Source organism: Saimiri boliviensis, chromosome 4 (genome assembly GCF_048565385.1).
Source record: "Saimiri boliviensis isolate mSaiBol1 chromosome 4, mSaiBol1.pri, whole genome shotgun sequence".
In the NCBI taxonomy this organism is placed as follows: domain Eukaryota; kingdom Metazoa; phylum Chordata; class Mammalia; order Primates; family Cebidae; genus Saimiri; species Saimiri boliviensis.
Genome location: NC_133452.1, coordinates 104425581 through 104449391, shown reverse-complemented (window position 1 = coordinate 104449391; position 23811 = coordinate 104425581). Strand labels below are relative to the sequence as shown.

At 47.1% G+C, this 23811-nt stretch overlaps 1 protein-coding gene across 5 annotated transcripts in view; it reads left to right on the top strand.

Annotated features, from left to right (window-relative positions):
• The window catches only part of MOCS1 (molybdenum cofactor synthesis 1), a 366833-nt gene that overhangs the window by 324908 nt on the left and 18114 nt on the right, over positions 1–23811 (top strand). For 3 of the 5 annotated variants that reach the window (XM_039466309.2, XM_039466308.2, XM_003923250.4), the window contains exons 1-3: positions 9834–10055; positions 16569–16695; positions 17537–17704. In XM_039466309.2, coding sequence (XP_039322243.1) covers positions 9933–10055; positions 16569–16695; positions 17537–17704 — 418 coding nt within the window. In that variant the 5' untranslated portion in view covers positions 9834–9932. Of the gene's footprint in view, positions 1–9833; positions 10056–16568; positions 16696–17536; positions 17705–23811 lie in introns of those variants that run through there. The other 2 variants (XM_039466312.2, XM_074398013.1) reach the window with 2 other exon arrangements.

The window sequence follows — 23811 nt, the reverse complement described above, 5'->3', positions numbered from 1 at the left end:
GAATTGCTAATGAAAGCCCAAAAGACTGACAGCAGACAGACCCGTGTCAGAGGTAGGACAAAGTGACTAAAAAGGCCAGGCCCAGATGTGCTTACTTAGAGAATACAGAAAGAATCCAGTGACCAGGATGCAGCAGCAAGGTCAGCAGCCAGCTCTAATAAAGGCCTTGGTCCATTCAGGTTGCTATGTAAAAACTGAAAAAACCCTTAGAATTGGTAATTGATAAACAATAGAAGTTTATGGCTCACAATTCGGAAGGCTAAGAAGCCCAAGATCAAGCCCAAGACACCTGGATCCAGTGTCTGAGAGCCTCTTCCTCGTAGCACAAATGGTGGAAGAGCAAAAGGGCATCTCCATCCTTTTATATAAAGTGCTAATCCCATTCATAAGAGAGGAGGCTCCATGCTCAATCTCTTCCCTGCTGCCTCTCCTCTGCCACCGAACTGGGGATTTCATTTCAACCTATGAAATCTCGGAAACCCTAACACTCCCACCATAGCAGTAGGTGACAGTACTAAGCATTCCCATATTCCAGGCATAGCTCTAAGCCTCAACATTGACTTATCTGACCTTCATGTACCCGTAGGAAGTTGATACTATTGTCCCCCTCTAATTATGAAGAAACTGAGGCACAAGGGGACATGACTTGCTGTGGTCACACAGATGGCAAGTGCTGGAGACAGGAGCTAACCCCAGCATCCTGGCTCCAGAGCCCGTGCTCATAACCACTGGACTCTACTCCCTTTCCATGTTGAGAGGTCTGTGGGCTCCCTCGCCCACAAAGCTGCCAGAAAGTCAGTCTGAAAGCAGAAGTCAGTCCCTTCCACAGCCTCGCCTTCTACACATGAGGCCCCACCAGTCTTTGTACTCCTGTAACCTATGTATGTGCTGCAGAACTCCTCCCCTGGGCTAGGCATGTCTTGTCTTTCTTGGGGCACTCAAGTATACGGTGTAATTGCTGGGGGTGCTCTGCACAAGTAGGACATCACCCCCATGCTCTGATAGTACAGCCTGGTCCAATGCAACTTTCTTGCACTCAGAGCTGTTGATGCCGGGCAAGCCTCAGTGGCCCAGATGTTTTATTCTAGAGTCATGGCAACAAGCCCCCAGGCTCATTGTACACCATACCTATATCTGACCTTGTTCTAGAAGGGATTTAAAACAGACTATACATGGAATAAGTTTTCACACAAAGTTGAGTTTATCATTTTTCTATAAAATACTGTTTAATAAATGGTTTTATAAAATACTATTTCCACATTAACTGTCTACTAAATTACCACTGGGAAGCAATATTTAAATTTAATCATAGGCACAGCTCTTACTACTTTTTAATTGATCTTGGCTTTTGTACCCGTCAATGTCCTTTCAGGACCACACTCAAGTTGGGCATTTAATAAAGTAATATTTATAAAGGTGTAGGCTAGGTCCAAGGAAAATGCGAGAGAAAATGTGGTATTCTGGAGCTAGTGGTGTGGGTGTGGGTATGTATTGGGACCGGTGGAGGGTGTCCCACTCCAAGGCCTGAGGAGGTATGAAGCAGAGAGAGAACTACATGGGGAGGGTCACCCACAGAAGCTATAACTGTAGTTGGGGGACACAGCCGTCTCAGGGAAGCAGCCAAGAGCCTGATACCCTCACATACTTTCCCCTCTCTCTGGTCCCCACTGGACAGGCCCCATCAGAATCAGATGGGGAGGGTCATTCCTGCAGGTCAGCCTTCTGAGGCTAGAGCAAGGTACAGAAGATGAAGAGGAGGCCTGGTGGTGCAAACAGAAGACATACCTACCCATGTCAAAAGCAAAATCTCTGATTATTTTCTTAGGATTCAAGTGTTTCATGGCTTGATGTGGCTAGCAGAGACTTCCAATCTACCAAACTTCAAGGGGGGAAACAATCTCTTTGGCCTTTGGTTCACTGAGGAGGGAACAAAGCTATAAAATGTGGTTCTCCTTCCTGGAGAGGTAACTAGAACTAGAAAAGTGTATAATCATCTCACTGATGAAGCAGTTCATCCTGACTAACCTTGGCCCAATTCTGTATTACCTCAAGTCTAGAATCCCTTATGTGTAATTCCAAAATTCAACTACTTCTATAGTAAACTGGAAAATGTTTCCATACTTCATCTGTCAACAAAACATGGCCATGTGACGTGAACTGTTTATAATCATTACCCTACTTTGTAGGAATGTTTTTCTTCAGAAAAATTATTTGGTTACTGGGGGCTTTCCTAGACCTGTCTTATGTACTGTGTTTATATGCTTTTACATGTACATACAAAATGTATATAATGTACAGTATATGACATTTCAAGACCTAAACATGACTAAACTCCAAAATTTATCTGGCCCCTCAGCCTTCAGAAAAGAGACTTTGGACTTACGTTCCAATTCACATCAACTTTATAACATTCTTTAGAAAGGGTTAGGGACCACTATGCCTGGCTAATTATTGTATTTTTAGTAGAGACAGGGTTTCACCATGTTGGCCAGGCTGGTCTTGAACCTCTGACTTCAGATGATCCACTTCCCAAAGTGCTGGGATTATAGGCATGAGCCACCAGGAGGCTGAGACAGGAGAATCGCTTGAACACAGAGGCAGAGGTTGCAGTGAGCCAAAATTGTACCATTGCATTCCAGCCTGCATAACAAGGGTGAAACTCTCACAGCAAAAAAGGTCCAGGTGCAGTGGCTTATATCTGTAATCCCAGCACTTTGGGAGGCCAAGGTGGACAGATCACCTGAGGTGGGGAATTCAAGACCAGCCTGGCCAAAATGGTGAAACCCTGTCTCTACTAAAAATACAAAAACTTAGCCTGGTGTGGTGGTGGGTGCCTCTAATCCCAGCTACTCGGGAGGCTGAGGCAGGAGAATTGCTTGAACCCAGGAGGTGGAGGTTGCAGTGAGCCAAGGTCTTCATCATTGTACTCCAGCCTGGGTGGCAAAAGCAAGATGCCTCCTCAAAAAAAAAAAAAAAAAAAAAAAAAAAAAAAAAAAAAAAAAGGGAAAGTTATGTTTTACATTTATGATAATAGACTTTCTCTACTTAGAATTTGGCTTTACAAATTGAACTTTACAACATGTAAAGTTTTTTTAACTCAAGCTTAGTTTAAGTGTTCCTCTGCCCCATTTAAATATTATGAGATTATGGAAGATAAATATAGTACAGAATTGTAGCAGGAAAGAGAAGGGAGCCAAAGGGACACTGAGAATGTACTAAAAGGACTATTTGCAGGGCTGTGGTCAGGGTCAAGAACACAGAGGATAGGGCTTCACAGCGTGGATTTGGGAGCTAAACTACTTAACACCTTTGGATCTCAGCTTCACCCCCAACCAGCATCACTGGGACTGGTTACATCACCTCTTTGTGCTTCATCTTATATTTTCATAAAATAGTAAAATCCTCTCTAATTGATTTTTCACAACCACCACCCTGTGAAGTAGATGAGATAGGCAGTTTCCCCTCTGACCTATGATGAAACCAGAGAAATTAAGTAATTGGTCCAAGGTTAAGCAGGGAATTTGCGGCAGTGAGGACTGGCAGTCAGATCACCCCACTGCAGAGATAGGGTTCCTTCCAAGTCATTATCTGCCTCCTTACAGAGGCTTGCCCTGCCCTGCCCGCCCCAGGAGGGAACATGGCAGGTGACATTCTCAGCTGGGCCAATTCTCTTGAGTGAGAGGATTTCTGAGGTCTTTCCAAAAATGTCAGCCTTTGATGCTTCTTGTTTTATATCTGCACCTTGATAATTATCCCAACTCAATTTAACAAACAGCCACTGCATAATCCAGACAGTATAACTTGATCTTGCTTGCAGAGGAATCAGTCCTGAGTTTAGCGGATTTGATTGTCTTACAGGAATTAAAGGTTATTTTCTAGTGCAAAGGTAGAACCACATGTGAGTTGCTTTTCTTCTAGACATATGGGCATTAACACAGTGAACTCTAACTGTGTAGTTGTGAGTAGAATAAAGTCAGGTGTAAAGTCATCTCTCGCTTCCCTAGGCTGGTAGAAAAGAAAGCAGAGTTGGGCATGGGGGAGTTGCCCATGGCCAGATCTCCCTCCCATATAGAGAACCATCTCAGTCAGGAGACCCCCACCCAGATGATGCTTAAGGTATTGAGAGGCAGACACCCAGATAGAACAACAGAGTGGACCTATCTGGGGGACCAACATCCTGAGAGCTGAGAGGCTGACAGTGTTCCAGGCTGAAGGCCCCGAGCAGATTCTCATCCGTGTATGTATTTTCTCTTAAACAGGTGATTCTTATTAATACACAGGTGCTCTACATTTACTCATAAGTCAAGAATATGCTAAGTAGGCAGTTGTTACCCACCTACCACTAATTACAAACCAAAAGGTATCCTCTACAGAGGAGCCATGGGGGCAGGGTAAACTTAATGTTTCTCAACATTCCCATACTGTCCTCTGCTCCCCTCCCATTGCCTTCCATGAATGGACTCCAAACAGAAGCCTGAAGGCAAGGGGGTCCATGGGATCAACCTCTTGGGGCAGAGGACAGGGGGCAAAAGACAGGTGGAGAATGGATCCCAGAAAAGGGTGTGGGGCGCATGAAGAACAAATGGCCCAGAACACCATCAATACAGATACAGACATCCAACAGCATCTCTTTCCTGTCTATGATGGTAACAGGCAATATAGTTGAAATAGCGATTCACTGTAGGAATTCACACACAACTTTTAAATGTTCTATTGCTGCATAACAAGTTACCCCAAAATGTAATGACTGAAACAACCAGTGTTTATTTCATGCACTTTCTAAGGGGCAGGAGCCTGGGAGTGGCTTGGCTGGGTGTTTTCTGGTCCAGGATATCTCGTAAGACTGCAGTGAAGATCTTAGCAGGAGCTGCAGGTACTTGAAGCTGTGACTGGGGCTGAAGGAGTCTTCTCCAGAATGGTTACATACATGGCTATTGGCTGGAGGCCTTCCTTCCTAACTGGCTCTTGGCAGGAGGGATCAGTCATCATCATGTGGGCATCTCCAGAGAACTGCTCACAACATGGCCACTGGCTTCTCCCAGAGGGAGCAAAGAGAAAGCCACATGGTCTTTCCCTGGCTACCCTCAGAAGCCTAACACCATCAATTCTGCCACATTTGATTAGCTAGAGTTCCTAACTTCAGCCACATTTAAGGGGACGGAAACCAGGCTCCACCTTTTAAAGTGAGGAATATTTAAGAATTTATGGACCTGTTTAAAACCACCATACACTGAGAAGATCAGTAGGAGAAAACAGTTTGGGGTGATTTCATAACAGGGATGAAGGTCTGACCTACAAAAGACCTGGGAATATCTCAGAAGAAAGTTCTCAGTGTCCTCTGAGCCCCTCCTCTTCTCCCACACACTAAGGGTCTCAGGACTCCCTGAAAGTTGAGGTCCATCCTTCTTGGCAATCCCTATGCCTTATGTTTTCCTAACTTATACCTACCGTACTTGCCGTTACTGCTCTTGGCTACCTAACTCTTGGAAAACAGTTAAACTATTTTGAGCTGAGTTATATACGTGGTTTATAATGAGCCCACTATCCCTTATTCTAATAAGAGCTTTCCTGTAGGCTCAGTGCATCCAAATGAACTAATCTACTTAATCTCTTTCACGTGAGAAAGGATGGTTTCTGTAACACGAGTAGGGCCCTCCTTGCCCCCAAACAATATCATCAAAACAACAGAGCACTTGCTTAAGCATTACATGACTCAAGTGTCACAACAAAGCTGAAGATCAGGTTTTTTTGCTTTGTTTTGTTTTTGGGACAGTCTCGCTCTGTTGTCTAGGCTGGAGTACAGTGACGCAGTCTTGGCTCACTGCAACCTCTGCCTCCTGGGTTTCAAGTGATTCTCCTGCTTCAGCCTCCCAGATAGCTGAGACTATAGGTGCACACCACCATGCCTGGCTAGTTTTTTGTATTTTTGGTAGAGACATGGTTTCACCATGTTAGCCAGGATGGTCTTGATCTCCTGATCTCGTGATCTGCCTGCCTCGGCCTTCCAAAGTGTTGGGATTACAGGCGTGAGCCACCGCACCTGGCCAGACCAGTTTTAATCTTTACCTAATAAGGAGGCTAAACCGGTAGATAGTGACCCTACGGCAGAAGTTGGATGTGAAATATGAAGCTGATTCCCAGTATAGGGCTCCTGGTGAACTTCAGGATGAGGATCTGCAAACCAGTCTTACCAACTCCATAGGAAAACATAGAGCCAACTCCAAGAGCTCAGGGAAATGGGGGCTAGGTAAGAGCTTATTCTATATTATTCTCAATGGTTTGGGGACAATGATGTGGACACAGCAGTTAAAAGAATATTAGGATGTCTCTAGGTCTCTAGAGGATGAAAGAGTGTGTATTAAGGTAGCAATTCTCAAACTGTTTGTCTCAGGAACTCTCTATACTCTAAAGCAGAGGTCCCCAACCCCCAGGCCTCAGACTGGTTACCAGCCTGTAGCTTGTCCATGAATCCTGTATCAGTCAGGGAAACAGCCAGAAACAGATGGCATACTCAGCTAAAATTTTTGAAGGGACCATTTTGGAGGTGTGGGCTAAGGTTAAGGGGGGCAACAGGAATGTTGAGGCATCCAGCAATGATCAACAGGAGATAGCCAATTCCACCCCAGTTTGAAGTGAAGAAACAAGTGTTAGATACGGTGTTTAACTCGACTCGGTGGGAGGTGGAATCATTCATTGCAGAGGGGCCAGATGACACCAACTACAGCTGTAGCCAGAGCAAAACAGGGAGGGATCGGGAAGAGTAGATACTCCAACTTCTCTCTCCTCCTGCTCTCTGATCTCCTGCCATGCTCCCTATTGGCAAGATCCTCCTTGAAACCAGAGGTCAGGGCACCTGAGTGGTGCCGTCAATGTAGTTGGTAGAAGTCAACCTCCTGGTCCTCAGAGCAGGTTACAGAAGGATCTGGAGAGGCAAAAACTATGCTGCACAAGGTTGTCAAAAGAGAAATGATAGGAATAGTCGATACAATACTTTTTGAAACTTTTATTGCTTAATTAAAATGCTTAAAATTGCAAGGAGCGTCCACAGTTACTGATAGAATAGAGGACAGGTTCGAATGACTATTCAGATGACTGGACACTTGAGGCTCTTATTAGAAGAGACAATGGACATACAGCTGGAAATCACATCCTGAATCTTTTTTTGGGGTGCGGAGGGGAGGAGTTGGGAGATGAAAGTCAAGTGAGGAGAGAATGGATGGGGATTAAAGAGAAACTTATCTTCCTGTCAGCTGGAGACCAGATCACTAGAGGTAAAATTGTAAGGTGGAAATTGCATCATATTGATCTAACCTAGCCTCATAAGCCACACAGCATCACTCTCACACTATTGGTTACAAACAAGTTACAAACTGACCCAGATGCAAAGGGAGGAAAGTTAATTCCACCACTTCTCGAGAAAGCAAAGTTCTATTGTAGTGCTGAATAATGAAGTAGCCACACATGCCTGTTTACACTTCAATTAATGACAATGTAATAAAAGTAAAAATCCAATTCTCCGTCACACTAGCCACATTTCATGTGTTCAATAGCTATGTGAGGACATAGAATATCCCCATCATTGCAGAAGTTTCTATTGGACAGCACAGCTCTAGACAGGAAATGTTGTTGCAGCTGTCTTAGAAATGCGGTCTGCCACCAGGACCTAGACAAACCAAATTGTATTAAAGAATATGGTGCAGTGGCTCCCATGACGTGGTATACAAGGGTTGGCAATAACTGCTGCTGTTTATCATGAAGAGAGTACTTGGGTTGAAGTCTCAAAGAGGGGGTGTATATGCCCAGGGGGCTAAAATTAGAGTCAATGGGGGGTATCACAAAAGAGATATTCTAGGACCGTATGTTCCATTCTTGGTCATGAGCCTCTTTGAGCATGTGATAAAAAGCCACCTTTCCCTAGGAAAAAAAAAGTAAACATACATTCATGCATTCAAGTTCAGGGGTCTGCAGATCCCTCCAAATCAATCCATGGATTTGACGCATCAGGGTCCTACTGCAGGCTGTGAGTCCTTGAAAATGTTTCCTTATTCTCAGCCATTAGCAGAGGACTTGGCTCTGATGACACTTAATCACCACATGTTGACAGAAAGGGGCACTTTTGTTTTGCTGAATACGAGTAAGAATTTTAATAGGCTGGGAGACATTTAAGTGGAGCAGACAAACATCAGGAAGCCACAAAGTTTCCCAGCACTAGAGGAGTCCAAGTAGATGTGTGATAACATGGAGAGGATTTCAGCCATCAAACAGAACTGAGTAAGCCTTAGGTCTTGCCTTGGAGACCTAAGTTCTATAAGATGACAGTAAAGCCCAAGTGAAGGGATGATCACATATAATTTGTATGAAGAGCATGGAATCTAGAGAGGCTCTATGGAACTGGTGACATTTTCGGATCTAGTTCATATGTCAGATTGGCTTCTTCCCTGCGGTTGAGTCCTCTCTAGAAGGCTCTTCAACCTCATACCTACCAAAAATAAAAGTTTTTATCCTCCTTGCCCCCAAACCCAGTTTCCCTGATAAATCTGGACATAATCTAAACTTAGCAGTGGACAGAGATTGAACAGTCCTCAGTTGGTCTTGCAATCAGACTTCTGGCATACTTGTCACATCAGTTTCAAACATACCCCAGATACACTTTTATTTCACACAATGTATTTTCTGAATTGTGAGTATCATTGTGAGAAACTCATGTTGATTCTAAGGCTAAAATTGTCTCAGCTTTTATGATAATCTCACTGCATTTGTAAAAGTCAGTTATATTCGGTTATTCTTCCCTCCCCTACTATTGGGTCAATTCTTCAAGATCAGGAGCTGTATCTCCACTTCCGAAGCACACACTTGGGAGCTGTATCTTCCAGTCGGTATTTTATTCTTGCAATTCCACAGCGATAGGGTTTTGGATACAGCAGATAGGCTGGTTTGAGCATAATGATTCTTAGCACATAAGTTTGTTATTGTATGTGTTATCCAAAATCTTATAGGCTACAGAACTCTGCTTTATATTTAGAGAGAGGAAGAGACACACCTCACCATTCCCAACACATACTGAACCTTGACTGTCTGACTGTAGAAGGTAGATTGCCCTGGGTTTGAAGCCCATTATCAGCTGTGTGACTTCGAGAAAATTACCCAGTCTCTCTAAGCCTCAATATTCTCAGTTGCAAAATGGACATTCTATTCATTCCAGGATCGTTTTAAATAACATATAGCATGGTGCTTGGTGTATAAGAAGCATTTCATTTCATTATGCACTCATTCTGTGACTTCTCATATACGTTTTCTTTCTTTTTTTTTTTTTTTTTTCATGGAGAGGGCAAGATGGTTACTATCCTTTTGGGACACAATTGGAGAAGTGTATCTTGAAATACCTGACTGTTGTAAAACCAGAGTTTGCACTATGGTACACTGAGTGAGGTGAGTCGGGCAAGTTGTAGGATCGATCTTTCTATTTAGAATGTTGATATTTCATGGACTTTTAAATTTATTACGATTTTTGAAATATTATATTAAAAAATTGCTTACCTTGATAACCGGAGTTTTTCTGGCATCCTCTTAAATTTTGTGCTCAAGGCAGTGCCTCATTCTCTTGGCCCTAGTCCTGCCCTGCCTACTCTCACACCACGACTTAAAACTGAGACCACAGCAGCCAGAAAAACTGGAAGGAAAAGAATCCTGCTCCCCACCTGAGTTTATTTACCTTTCTGCCCTAGAGCGCTAACCCCGCCCGGGAAAGTAGGCACAGGGAGCGGACTACAGTTCCCAGAAGGCCGCGCGAGATGGCGTCCCCGCCTATTGGCTGCGCGGACCCCGCCTTCTGCCCGCCCTCCCCGCCCTGACCCTGCCGGGATGACCCGGGCGGTGAGTGCCCGGCCCTTGTGCTCCAGAAGCCCGCCGCAGCTGTGCAGGGATCAGGCTTCATGGCGGCGCGGCCGCTGTCCCGGATGCTGCGGCGGCTCCTGGGATCCAGCGCCCGGAGCTGCAGCTCAGGGGCTCCGGTGACGCAGCCCCGCCCCAGGGAGTCCGCGCAAGCTGCCTCGGAGGTGAGCCCACCCCGCCAGCGCCCACAGCTTCCCGAGGCGGGGGTGGCCCGGACACGCTGCCTTTTACCCCCCATAGCTCCCAGCCCATCTGCGTGACGGCTTCTGGGGGGGGTACCCCTTCGCATTCCTCAGTGGAGCTATGTTCTCCAGATGGACCGCTCGGTCTCGCCTGCTAGCCCAGTGGGAGAGGCTCTTGGGAGTCCCGCTTCAGAACCTCCCTGTCCCCTAGCCACGCCACCCCCCTTCCAGCTCTGAGCTTGGCCAGAATTTGGGGTAAGCAGAGGACTGGGACTTTGGGGCCAGTGAGATGTCTTATTAGTACCCTTCAGCCCTGCCTTGCACCCATCCTCTTTCTTAAACGTTTTCCCTCCCTATCCCCTGACCTGAGAGAGATCAGGTGTCCCTGTGACACCTGCTTTCTAATGTGACTGACTAAACATGTCACCTCGGTGCCACCAACGGTGAGATGTCGCTGTAGTCCCATGGCTCAGTAACCCATCCTTTGCTGACTCTCCTTGTCTCATTTTTATTAACCTTGGGGAGGGTTCAGCCTTATCCTAGAGCAGAACAGAGCAGGATGTGGCCTGTTCCAGGTTAGAAATTAATTCCTGTATGTCTTTAGGGTTTGGGGCAGGATCCCTCAGTCCTTGATAGCACCCCTCAGAGTATTTCAAGTCATAACAAGTTTTAGGTTTTTGTTGTTGTTCTGCTCAGGTGGTTAGGGAATAATTTGAGGGGGGCAGCGCCTCTTTTCATTTAGTGAAACCTCTTTTCTGTACCTATCTAGTCAGTTTTTTCCCCGTCTCCCAGAATTAGGCTTTCTGTCCTGGGAGATGGGGGAAAAACTGACTTCCTGTCCTGGGATTTGTAAAATCACTGCTCCCTCCTCCCCCATGTTGCTCAATGACTTCCGCCAAATTTGCTTTCCCCAAATCTAACCCCCTCTGGGATCCTCAGGTAAGCAGGCTTGTGGTTGGGAAGTAAAGATTTTTTTAGTATCCTCCAACTTGGAACTTCATTGAAGAAAAGATGGGAAAGCAAAGATGGCTGAGAGATCTTTAAAGAATTCAAGAAAAAGGAAATTTTCTGAACTGCCTCCCTCCCGGCCCTCCGTTTTATTTGGTACTGGTCTTTGATGAGAGAACCTGTGTGCTGAGTGACTCACATGTGGAAGCATTTAGTTCTCACTAAGCCGTGCGAAGTCAATAGAGTTTGTACCTTCAGGTGAGGGAACTAATGGAAGTTAACTTTCCTCCAGTCACAGAGCTGTAAAGCAGAGGGTGGGAACTCAACCCTAAAGCCTGCACGCTTTTATCCTTTCTGTGTGGAGGCCAGGGAGAGAGCCTGCTCCTATCCATCCCTTCAGTTTACACTGTGAAGGGAGGGGTAATGAGGCAGAAGGGAGAGCATAGACTCTGGGGCAGCCCCATCCTTTATTAGGGGATTCAGCAAGTCCCCTTACCTCTCAGTGCCTGTTTTCTCATGCACGACGTGGGAATAGCGTCTACTTCATAGGGTGTCACGGGGATTAAAAGAGTTAACATATGTTAACCTATATTCTTGGAACAAAGCTTAGTCCATGTAGGTGCTGCGTTATGTAAACATTTGTGGTAATTACTATTATCCATGCTGCTACTGGCACATGCTGTGTCCTGTGAGTCCCCTCCCATCTGGACTTGCTGGATAGCTATTCTGTCAACTCACATTGAATCCTGGACATCTCATTAGGGTGATCTTCAGCAGACCAGGAGTTCCCAAGGGCTGGGTGCACCTCCGCCTTTCTAGATATTTCCCCACAGCGCTTAACACAGTGTTGTGCAGGCAGTGGATTCAGCCAATAATTGTAGCTGCTTGAGCCTCAACTAGTGAGAAGTCACACGGCATGGTAGACTAAACTGGACAGGGAGTACCATGTTTTCACATACCAACTTCACCTCCAATTTCACCTGGCTCCTGGGGCTGTCACTTCCCTTTGCTTGGTGTTTATAAAATGAGAGGGTAGGCCTGCCCATCATAAGATGGGAGAGGGCACAGAAATGTGTCTTGTAGAGACTCTAAGGGGAGGTGAGTCTGGAGATATGTTCAGCCCATCTGCAGAGCTTGCCAGTTGGGGTGGGGCCATCTTGAACCCCTGGCCTCCCATCCCTTCTTGCAGCTGGTAGTCTGCTTTGGGATGGGAGGTTCTTGGAGAGCTAGGATGGAGAGCCACTGGGCATTGTGTGACAGGGTGAGGGTGTGAGGGAGAGAAGTGAGGTGTGAGTGGGAGCTGGCTGTGAGGACTGTGGAAAGGGGGGCCGTGAGCTGAGTTCAGAACAAGTCAGGTAGCTTCTATCTGTGGAAAGGGGTGGTGGATGGGTCAATGGGGAGGTGGGTGGAGGAGACACAGCAACCTACCAGCCTGCGTCTGGGGTGGCCCAGACAATGTTTGCAGGGATCAGCCCAGCCTGGGAGCACTGCACCCCTCTTCCTCGCTCTGAGGCTCCATCCAGGCTTTGTTGGGTGACAACAGTGTGCTGCTGCCTGTGGTGGCGGGAAGCAGGGAGGGTGACTCTGGGCAAGGCAAAGACACCCAGCTGTTCAGGGGGCCAGAGAAAACAAATGCTGGCTAGGAGGTTAGGCTCAAGGAACTGGGTGTGGGTGAAGGTGGAAGTACAGCAGGGCCTGGTGAGGGGGAGTGAGAGGAAGGAGGGAAAGAGGACTTTTCAGGGGGTCATCTTCACTTCCAATCTGCCCAGCTCCTCAAAATCCATGTTTCGGTGAAACGTGACTGCCCTTGCCAGAAGCCATAGGTATAGAGACCTCACACTTCGGGTGGAAATAAGGGGAAGGAAAATCAGGTTAGGCTCTTTGCTGGGTCCTCTCACTGAAAAGAGACTAATTTTAAGAGACCCCTAGTATACATCATCCTAATAGCAGGATAAATCAGGGCCACTGATATTTGAATTTGGAATGTGCCTTTTTTCTTCTGAATAATCCTGCTGCTCTGTTTCGACTTCAGAGCTATTTGAGGGCTAGCCTTTAGCAGTCAAATCAGATGTTCAAGATTAGTGACTAGTAGAGGAAGGCACCTTGAGCACAGGGTCCCCACCTTCCCCACTCCCTTCACCCCAGTCTGCACTGGGTAGACATGAGATGACCAGCAGCATCTGGCAGGCTGCCTAGTGCTTGCTTATTGGAACTAATATTGGTGGTCCTTGGGGATGCTCAGACCCCATTTCCTTGGGTGGTGTGGCAGCAGCTTTGAAACCCTGCCTCTGGCCATCTGCTGTTAGTAGGGTTGGAAGGCCAGGGTCTTGGAAGGGAAGGGAATCTGACAAACTAGAAAAACTGACCACAGCACACAGTAGTGTTCGATGGATCACTGATTGAAAACCTCCCATGTGCCAGGAACTCCTCCAATAGAGTTAGGTTGGATTATTATTTCTACTGCATAAATGAGGAAACTCAGGTTTAGAGAACTTAGGTGACTTTCTCAACAGCTAGAGCCAGACTTGTGGTACAGGCTCACCTACTCCAAATCCTGTGCTCAGTACCACAACAACAAGCCCTGGATTCAGATGGCACCTGGCACTTGGTGTCATTAAGCCAATGGTTCTCAGTCCTGGCTGCACAGCTGAGGCACTGGGTTGAGCTAGAATCTTTGGGACGGGCTCTGTCATCAGTCCTTCTTGAAGCTCCTTGAGTGATTTTGATGTGCTGCCAGGGTTTTGAACCACCACTGTACCAGTTTAAACCATCTTGACAGTAGAGACCAGCCTGGAAATTATTACCCCCGTGTAACTGAGTTTTGCATATACAACCTTTCTATTTATATTAGGGACAGGATTTTCATGTGATTCAAAACTTACCAGCATCCTGTGCTAGACACCGGGGATACTGAACCAGGCAGGATGACTTCTCATGGGGAAGAAATAGCCTGGACCAGGCTGAGACCCTAGGAATATGGTCCATTTAAGGCCTCCTGCTACCTCTGACATGTCCAGCCCTTTCTGAGCAAGCAGAGTTGCTGTCTGCTGTGTCCTATAATTCTCTCTAGCTCCTTTGACTGGTGCTGATTATTATATTTTTTTTCTCCAGGAGATTTAGGGACAAGGAAAAAGGTAGAAGAATGAAAGTAGGGCATGCAGTGTTAGAGGAGAGAAAAGATGCAGGGATGAGGCTTGTTAATATCTAAGTGACGAGTTTGCATGGCCAGCGGGGTGTGAGTGTGTGTTGAGGAGGCTGGGTTCAGAACCAGTGGTGCAGTCTGCATAAGTCTAGATAAGGTCACAAAAGTTCTCAGAAGTGAAATCTGATCAGCTGAACAAAATTCCATTTTTTTTTTTTTTTTTTTTTTTTTTTTGAGACAGAGTCTTGCCCAGTCACCCAGGCTGGAGTGCAATGGTGCAATCTCAGTTTACTGCCACATCTGCCTTCCGGGTTCAGATGATTCTCTTGCCCCAATCTCCCCAGTAGCTGGGATTACAGACACATGCCACCACGCCTAATTTTTGTATTTTTTGGTAGAGATAGGGTTTCACCATGTTGCTCAGGCTGGTATCAAACTCCTGGCCTCGAGAGCTCTGCCCACCCTAGCCTCCCAAAGTGCTGAGATAATAGGCGTGAACCACCAGCACCCAGCCCCTAATTCCGTTCCAGATTGCTCCATCATGGTGCTTGCTTCTGTGTTTCTGCTTGGTCCTCTCACCTCCCAGTTCCTTGATGCATTTTGACTCCTCCCCAACCCGGCCACCGCATCCCCACAACATGTTAAGACTACGTTGAAGGGGGGTATCTTGACAAGTGAAGAGGTGACTAACATAACTGAATTGCAAATAGCTATTGATGAAAAAGAAGGCGCAGCACTGTAATACACCCAGATTCCCAAGTATCTCATCTGGACTCTGGTGGCTGATGGGATTCTTGATTATGGAGTGCCCCCCATGCCACCCCACCCCTGAGGCTGTCTGTGGAAAGGCAGTGGGGTGAGTTTGAGTTTTCTCCATCACACCACAGGGAGGGAGGAAGTGACTAGTGTGATTCTAGCAGACTGCAGTTAGAGAAGGGACTGCTGGTTACTCCCCACAGGACGTTGAGCAGAGTTTCTCAGAGGAGGTGGGAAATTCTCTTGGAGTGGGTAGAATGAGGAATGGTTTATGGGCCCAGAAAATCAGAGCAACCTCACACACTCATATCTCTTATCTTTGAACAACTTGGTAGCTCTTGACCCAGTCAAGGGCTGCCGATGACAATTACCTGGAGTGATTGAAAACATAACAGCTTCAGTGATCCAGATTTAGTTGGTCTCCAGTGGAATCTTTTTTCAAAGTTCTCCAGATGGTTCTAATGTGCAGCTGGCGCTGAGAAACTTACTGAAGCAAGTGCTTCTTCCTCCTAACGTAGGCATAGTTGACCTCTGGAGGGCCTGAGGCCTTCTGCTCTTCATCATAATTTTAGGTGTTCACTTCCCACCGTCTGATACCATCACCACCACCCAGCCCCTGTCTTTGCTCCTAGCAAGAAAACCTTAGCCTATAGCTGTATTCTTATTTTACAACTGGAAAAACAGGCCTGGAGAAATTAAGGGACCGTCCCAGTGTGCCAGGCCATCCCTGTCCCAGAAACCAGGGGTTCTGGTTCCCCCATTCCTGAGCCTTCTCTGTGGATCTCGTGCATGACTGCCAGGGTCATGATTTTTTTGCCCAAAACGTTCTAGAGAAGTAACTTCTACCCACCGTCATTGTCATCTTCCCTGTCTTCTCATTGTCAAATTCCCTGTCTTCTCATTGTCATCTTCCCTGTCTTCTTGGACTGTCTCTGTGTAATAGAAGGGAAGGTTTTAGAACCTGGAATCAGAAAACCTGGATTTGAATCCTGGTTCTGCCAAGGGTGGTATTGGACCCCTTCCAAGCCTTAGTTATAATAATCCCTTGTAGAGTGGGTGTGGGAATGGAACAGAACATTCTTTGGAAACTTTAAGATGTTTGGTAGATGTTACTTCCTCGAGCAATTATCTCATCAGCGTCTGTCAGGATCCAGGTTGAACTCTCCAAAAGACCGACACAACAGGGGGAGACGGACCAGACTTGGACATGGGAAAGGGTGAAGCTGGTTCCCTCCTTTCTCTCTGCATGGGTTTGGACCTTGCTTGCAGCCTTAGCAGTTTCCTCTCATTTATGCCCGAGACCATGGGTACACCATCCTTTTTTTCTGGCACTGGCTAGAGTGAAGAATAAGGACTAATAGGTTCCCCCACACCCTTGCCTCCACCTTGCTGCCCAGCCAGAAATTCTCCCAGCAGAGATCGCACCCCGCCCCCAGCTGAGTACTTAATAGATGGGTCTTTTCCGTCATTCTCATTTCTCCATGAGAGGGACAATCCCAGCTTCCCCAACACTGCAGAGCCCAAACATGTGGAAGGGTTAGAAGTGCTGCATAGATGTCAGAGTAATGGAGGGGGCAGGTGGTTCTCCTTGCACCTCTCCCCAGCCTGCCAGCAGGGGCCGGTCCTTCCTCCCTGCCCTGTCCTTGCAGGAGCTGTCCAGGCGGAGGCAGTTCCTGCGAGGGCATGCAGCCCCCTTCTCCGCCATCCTCACAGACAGCTTCGGCCGGCAGCACAGCTACCTTCGGATCTCCCTCACGGAGAAGTGCAACCTCAGATGTGAGTCACCTTCCTGGGCCCTCTCTGGGCTGATGTCCCTCTGCTGAAGCAGCCTCTGAAATTTCCCTGTGCCCAGAAATCCTCCTAAATCCTCCAGTTCTGCTTTCTAACTTCCTCACCCACTACCCCATGCTCCAGGCCAGGTGGGCTTTAGGGGCAAGATAGGGGTCAAGGCTGAGTTGTATGATTGTGGAAGCTGTGTCCTCCTTGGGATTAGATTTGAAAACAAATGTAGTTGGATTTAAAATTAAGATTGGGTCCTGGGCCTCTCACTCTTCAGGGCTCTTTCCTCCATTTCCCTGTAGTTTCCAAAGTCTAGTACATGGCCAGGGATGGGGTGGTGGACATTATAAACATGTGAATTAGTCAGTGCTGACCCTGGAGATGCTCCAGGCCCATGACAGATCAGCTGGGGCCAGGCTGATACAAAGAGGCCTCATTTCATAATCCCTCCAAGGAGTGCTGGAGGGACTTCCAAAGTTCATCTTCCTTGCCCCTCCTCTCCTGCCCCACCCCCTCCTCTCCTGCCCCGCCCCCTCCTCTCCTGCCCCACCCCCTCCACTCCTGTCCTACCCCCTCTCCTGTCCCCCCGCCCCATTCCTCTCTGGGATTTTATGTCCAGATTGTGTGTGGTGGGCATGGGGAAAGGTGGTGACCTTTCAGAAATGAGAAAGGCAAGGCCTGGGGAGATGCTGGCCTGGGGTTTTTCCAACTCAGGTTTAGTGAGGTCTCCACTCACGTCCAGATGGGCTTGGAAAGACTTTGGCCTGTTGAGGAGGTGGGACTATTGCGGGGCTGCTGGCAATGTCTGTTTCCTCCCTCCACATCCGCATTCATCCAGGTCAGTACTGCATGCCCGAGGAGGGGGTCCAGCTCACCCCCAAGGCCAACCTGCTGACCACAGAGGAAATCCTGACCCTCGCCCGGCTCTTTGTGAAGGAAGGTGTCGACAAGATCCGGCTCACGGGTGGAGAGCCGCTCATCCGGCCGGACGTGGTGGACATTGTGGGTGAGTTGGACGAAAGTCATGGCCACTCGTCCCTGCGCCGTCTCATCCAGCTGGACTCTGAGTAGATGGTAACATTGGCGGCTGACATTCATTTAGTGCACGACACTCACTTCGTCCTACAATACCCACTGAGACAGATACCATTATTCTTTCCATTTTTAATGAGAAAATGAGGCTTAGGTTGAATAACTTGCCCAAGGTCATGAAGCTAGCAAATGCCAGACCTCAGTAGCTTGCTGTCACGTGGAGACCAAGGTCCTTGCAGGAGGCCCACATGACCTGGCTCTTGCTGACCTCTGAAACCTTGCTGGCTTCTCCACCTCCCCCTCCTCTCCATTCACATGGCCAGACCCTGGCATGTGCTGTTCCTTTTGCGAGGTGCTCAGGACATTCTCCTTGACCTCATTCAGGTCTCTGGTCACATGTCACCTTCTCAGCAAGGCCTTCCTCGACTGTCCTGTCTATAAAGTGCATCCTCATATACTCACCCAGCCACTCTAGCCCAGAAATTGGCAAGTGATGGTGGCCAAATCTGGGCCAACATGTGTGTCTGACTTGCAAGCTAAGCTTTTTGTTTTTGTTTTTGTTTTCAGTCTTGCTCTGTCACCCAGGTTGGAGTGCAGTGGCATGATCTTGGCTCACTGCAACCTCTACTTCTCAGGCTCAAGTGATTCTCCAGCCTCAGCCTCCCGAGTAGCTTGGATTACAGGCAGACACCGCCATGCCTGGCTAATTTTTGTGTTTTTAGCAGAGATGGGGGTTTTACCATGTTGGCTAAGGTGGTCTCAAACTCCTGACCTCAAGTGGTCCACCTGCCTCAGCTTCCCAAAGTGCGAAGATTACAGACATGAGCCACTGTACCCTGCCATGGTTTTCATATTCATAAATAATAGAAAAAAATAATAATATTTTCTACCACACAAAAATTACAAAATCCTATGTTGAGTGTCCATTAATGAAGTTTTATTAGAACATAGCCCTGCCTGTTTATTGACGTATTGTCCACAGCTGCCCTGGCAGAGTTGCGTGATGACAACAAAGAAGCATTGCAAAGCTGGCCGGCCAAGTAGCAAATATTTACTATCTGGACTTCCACAGGAAAAGTGTGGCAACCCCTGCCCTACCCACTTGCCTGCCTTTGTTCTGCTTCATAGCGTTTATCTCATCGTGGCACTGTGTGATTGGGTTGTGCGTTTGGCTTCTTTAATTGTCTGCCTCCTCCATTAACTGGCACGAAAGCTCTCGGGTCACTGGGGCAGGTTTTGTTCACGACATCCAGTGCCCAACACATGGTTAATGCTCACAGATTTGTTGCATGAATGGAGACTGGGTCAGAGTACAGTCTCCGCAGTACGGCATACTTGGCGTACTCCTCTTTGAGTCTCCACTGCCCCTCTTACAAGCAGCACACCTTTGGGCAACTTTTCAAATCTGTTCTAACCCTTGAGACAGTGATAGAACCTACCTTACAGGGTTGACCTGAGGGAGGACTGAAAGTGGATTGCCCAGCCTGTGGCATGTGCTGCGTGAAGGTAGCTCTCAAGAGCCTCTTGCCATGAGCTGCTTCTAAGCCACAAGATCAGGAGAGACCTTTGCTCATGTCATTATAGGTGATGAAATCGGGGTTATGAGGTTCCGTGTTCTTGATGGCTGCCCCCCTCCAGCTGCTTTGGATGGGATCTCCCCACCCCCGCAGCTCTCTGGCTCAGTAATTGTTCTCTGGGGCACCTTTCTACCTGCCTCATACTGTGCTGGCTACACAAAGATGAATGAGTGCCAGCACTGCTGTTGAGGGCCCGTGGCCCATTGGAGGAAGCAGCTGCTGTATAAGGGGAGCTTAGGTGCTATGAGAGTCCCAAGGAGGGGCCCAGGTCTCCCTGATAGCCCTCTCCTCCCTCCTGCCCCATGGCCAGCTCCCTTCAGCCCCCACTGGTCACTTGGATCCTCCCTCATCCTGTGCTGGATGAGCTGGCCCAGGCAAGCTGAGCCCGTGTTCCAGGCAGCTCCTCAGGGCTGAAAGACAGGCTGATTACCAGGAAAGGGCTGAACCTGCTGAACCCAGCTGCTTGCCAAGCCAAACTCCCTCATCCAGGCCACTTTATCTGCCTGGCACCTGCTGGCATAGACTGCCTTGTGCCAGGACCTGTGAGAGCAGAGGGGGTGAGGATCACTCACTGGTCAGGGAGGTACAGGGTGACTGGGCACAGGTATGAAGACTTAGGGCTCTCCCTGGAAGCCCCAGCCTGCACAGAGGGAAGAGTGGGAGCCAGGAAAGTGGGTAGCTCTGTCCCCATTCTGCCGCTCGCTGGTGATGTCATCTCAGGCAGGTTCCTTCCCCACCCAGGGCCTCAGTTTCCCCAGCTGTGGATGAGCCACTTTAAGGATGTTTTCTGCTGTGATACTCTGGTTATTGGTCCTGGTTGATGGGAGATGGGCAAGGGGTGATCACCACATGAACGCTGGTTAGGACAAGGCCCCGCCTGCAGTGACCTGCTTCTGAGGATTTACCTTCTGCCTCCCAGGGGGTGGGGGTGAGGGAAAGACCTCACCCCTCCCCTTCCCCTAGTGCTTCAAAAAGAATGTCAGCTGCACCCTTGACTTCCTGTGGCCCTGTGCATGTGAGCACTTTGACATCTCTCAGCCTAGCCTCTGATCTTCCCCAGAGGAAGAGGAGCTGCTTCAGAGCAAAGCAGCCTTGAAGGGCAGGGCAGATGGGTGCTGGTGGAGGAAGGAGGGACAAGGGATGAGAGGGAGGAAGGGAAGTCAGGGCTGGGAGGGTCACACACACTTTTGCCCACCCTCCCAGGCGAGAGTTTTGAGGGACCCTCACCTGGAGTTAGAGTGAAGGATTGCAATTTCCTGGTTCTGCTGACCTGAGGCCCCGTTCACCTCAGGTCCCTGTCTGAAGCTGTCAGTGTTTGAGCGGTGCTGCAGAACTTGCCACGGGAAGCATTGGGGCCCCTCTTCTCTCTCTGGCTCCCTCTGTCTGCGGTCTGGTGATGCCCTCTGCCAACCTCCTGCCTCTCCAGCATGTGTAGACAAAGTCCTGCCCCTTCTTTCGTGTACACACAGATGTGCCTCTTCTTTTCAGCTGAGATGGGTTTAAGGCATTATCTTGGTGCAAAAGTTATTGCAGGTTTGGGGGCATCCTATCTTTTAGATTCCCTGAGCCACATTAGAAGAAGAATTGTCTGAGGCCACACATGAAATACACGGACGCTAATGACAGCTGATGAGCTAAAAATTTACTGAAAAATCTCCTAGTGTTTTAAGAGAGTTTACAAATTTGTGTTGTAAACTCATTCAAAGCCATCCTAGGCCACGTGCAGCCCATGGGCCACGGGTTGGACAAGCTTGCTATAGAGCTTCCCAAGAGGATGGAATATTCTGCATCTGTGTTGTCTGATACAGCAGCCACTCATACCTCTTGGGTGCCTGATGTGTGGCTAACGTAACTCAGGAACTGAACTTGCATTTTATTACATTTTCAGTAAGTAGCCTCATGTGGCCAGCAGCTGCCATGTTGGATAGTGAAAGTTAGGGTTTTCCAAAAGAAGGAAGAAGGAAGGAAGTGTTGAGGGAGATGGCAGGGCCGTTGTTTTTGATCCTAACTTCCAGAATGGTCACTGCCAGATGAGCTGGACTTAGCTTAAGAATCACTCATTGGGGAACAGCACACACTATGACCTACTTGAGGGTGGCAGGTCGTTAAAAAGGAGAGGATCAGAAAAAATAACTGTTGGATACTAGACTTAGTACCTGGGTGACGAAGTAATCTGTACAACAAAGCCCCATGACACAAGTTTACCCATGTAATAAACCCGTACCTGTGCCCCTGAACCTAAAAGTTAAAAAAAAAAAAAAATGCTGTAGTTTCTTCCTTTCTTTTTTCTTCCCTTCCTCCCCTTACTTACTCCCTCCATTCCTTCCCACCTTTCTTGTATTATAGCTTGATCTCACAGCTTAAAGCCCATGAGAGGGGTAATGTCATGGAGAGCCACTGACAAATTTTGAAAAGGGGCGATAACGTTTTTGGTTTTATTTTTGGTGGGCTCCAGTTGCATAAAATTCGATTAAATGTTAATCCTTGGTTCATGAGATATTCTCATTATTGATCCCTGTATGACTTACTTTGCTTTTATGAATGTTAATTTATGTATCTTAATAATGTTAGCAGTTCCTAAGGAAACCCGCTATACCACCACTCTTTTGGCAATATTTTCTTTTCCTAGATTTTTTTTATTGCATTTTAGGTTTTGGGGTACATGTGAAGAACATGTAAGATTGTTGCATAGGCACACACATGGCAGTGTGGTTTGCCGCCTTCCTCCCCATCACCTATATCTGGCATCTCTCCCCATGTTATCCCTCCTCAACTCCCCACTCCCTGCTATCGCTCCTCTATTCCCCCCACCCACAGACCCTAGTGTGTGATGCTCACCCCCACCGTGTCCATGTGTTCTCATTGTTCAACACCCGCCTATGTGTGGGAACATGTGATGTTTGATTTTCTGTTCCTATGTCAGTTTGCTGAGAATGATGGCTTCCAGGTTCATCCATGTCCCTACAAAGGACACAAACTCATCGTTTTTTATGGCTGCATAGTATTCCATGGTGTACATGTGCCACATTTTCCCTGTTCAGTCTGTCATCGATGGGCATCTGGGTTGGTTCCAAGTCTTTGCTATTGTAAACAGTGCTGCAGTGAACATTCGTGTGCATGTGTCCTTATAGTATAACAATTTATAATCCTTTGGATATATACCCAGTAATGGGATTGCTAGGTCAAATGGAATTACTGTCTCTAGGTCCTTGAGGAATTGCCACACTGTCTTCCACAATGGTTGAACTAATTTACACTCCCATCAACAGTGTAAAAGTGTTCCTATTTCTCCACATCCTCTCCAGCATCTGTTGTCTCCAGATTTTTTAATGATTGCCATTCTAATTGGCTTGAAATGGTACCTCAATTTAGTTTTGATTGGTATTTCTCTGATGACCAGTGATGATGAGCATTATTTCATAGGTTTGCTGGCCTCATACATGTCTTCTTTTGTAAAGTGTCTGTTCGTATCTTTCACCCAATTTTGAATGAGCTTGCTTGTTTTTTTCTTGTAAATCTGTTTTCGTTCTTTGTAGATTCTGGATATCAGCTCTTTGTCAGATGGGTAGATTGCAAAATTTTCCTATTCTGTTTGTTGCTGATTCACTCTAATGACTGTTTTTTTTTGTTTTTTTTTTTTGTTGTTTTGGTTTTTTGTTTTTTTTTTTTTTTGCTGTGCAGAAGCTCTGGAGTAGAATTAGGTCCCATTTGTCTATTTTGGCTTTTGTTGCCAATGCTTTTGGTGATTTAGTCATGAAGTCCTTGCCTATGCCTATATACTGGATGGTTTTGCCTAGGTTTTCTTGTAGGGTTTTTATGGTGTTAGGTCTTAGAGATCTGCTGTGAGTCTGAAGGGCTTTCCTTTGTGGGTAACCGGACCTTTCTCTCTGGCTGTGCTTAGCATTTTCTCCTTCATTTCCACCCTAGTGAATCTAACGATTATGTGCCTTGGGGTTGCTCTTCTTGAGGAATATCTTTGTGGTGTTCTCTGTATTTCCTGGACTTGAGTATTGGCCTGCCTTGCTAGGTTGGGGAAGTTTTCCCGCATAATATCCTGAAGAGTATTTTCCAGCTTAGATTCATTCTCTCCATCACATTCAGGTACACTTATCAAACGTAGATTAGGTCTTTTTACATAGTCCCATATTTCTTGGAGACTTTGTTCATTTCTTTTTACCCTTTTTTCTCTAATCTTGCCTTCTTGTTTTTATTTCATTGAGTTGATGTTTGATCTCTGATACCCTTTCTTCTGCTTGGTCAGTTTGGCTATTGAAACTTGTATATTCTTCTTGAAGTTCTCATGTTTTTCAGGTCCATCAATTCATTTATATTCCTCTCTAAGCTGTTTATTCTCATTAGCATTTTGTCAAACCTTTTTTCAAAGTTCTTAGTTTCTTTGCTTTGGATTAGAAGATGTTCTTTTAGCTCAGAGAAGTTTCTTATTACTTCTTCTGAAGCCTGTTTCTGTCAATTCATCACACTCGTTCTCCATCCAGACTTGTTC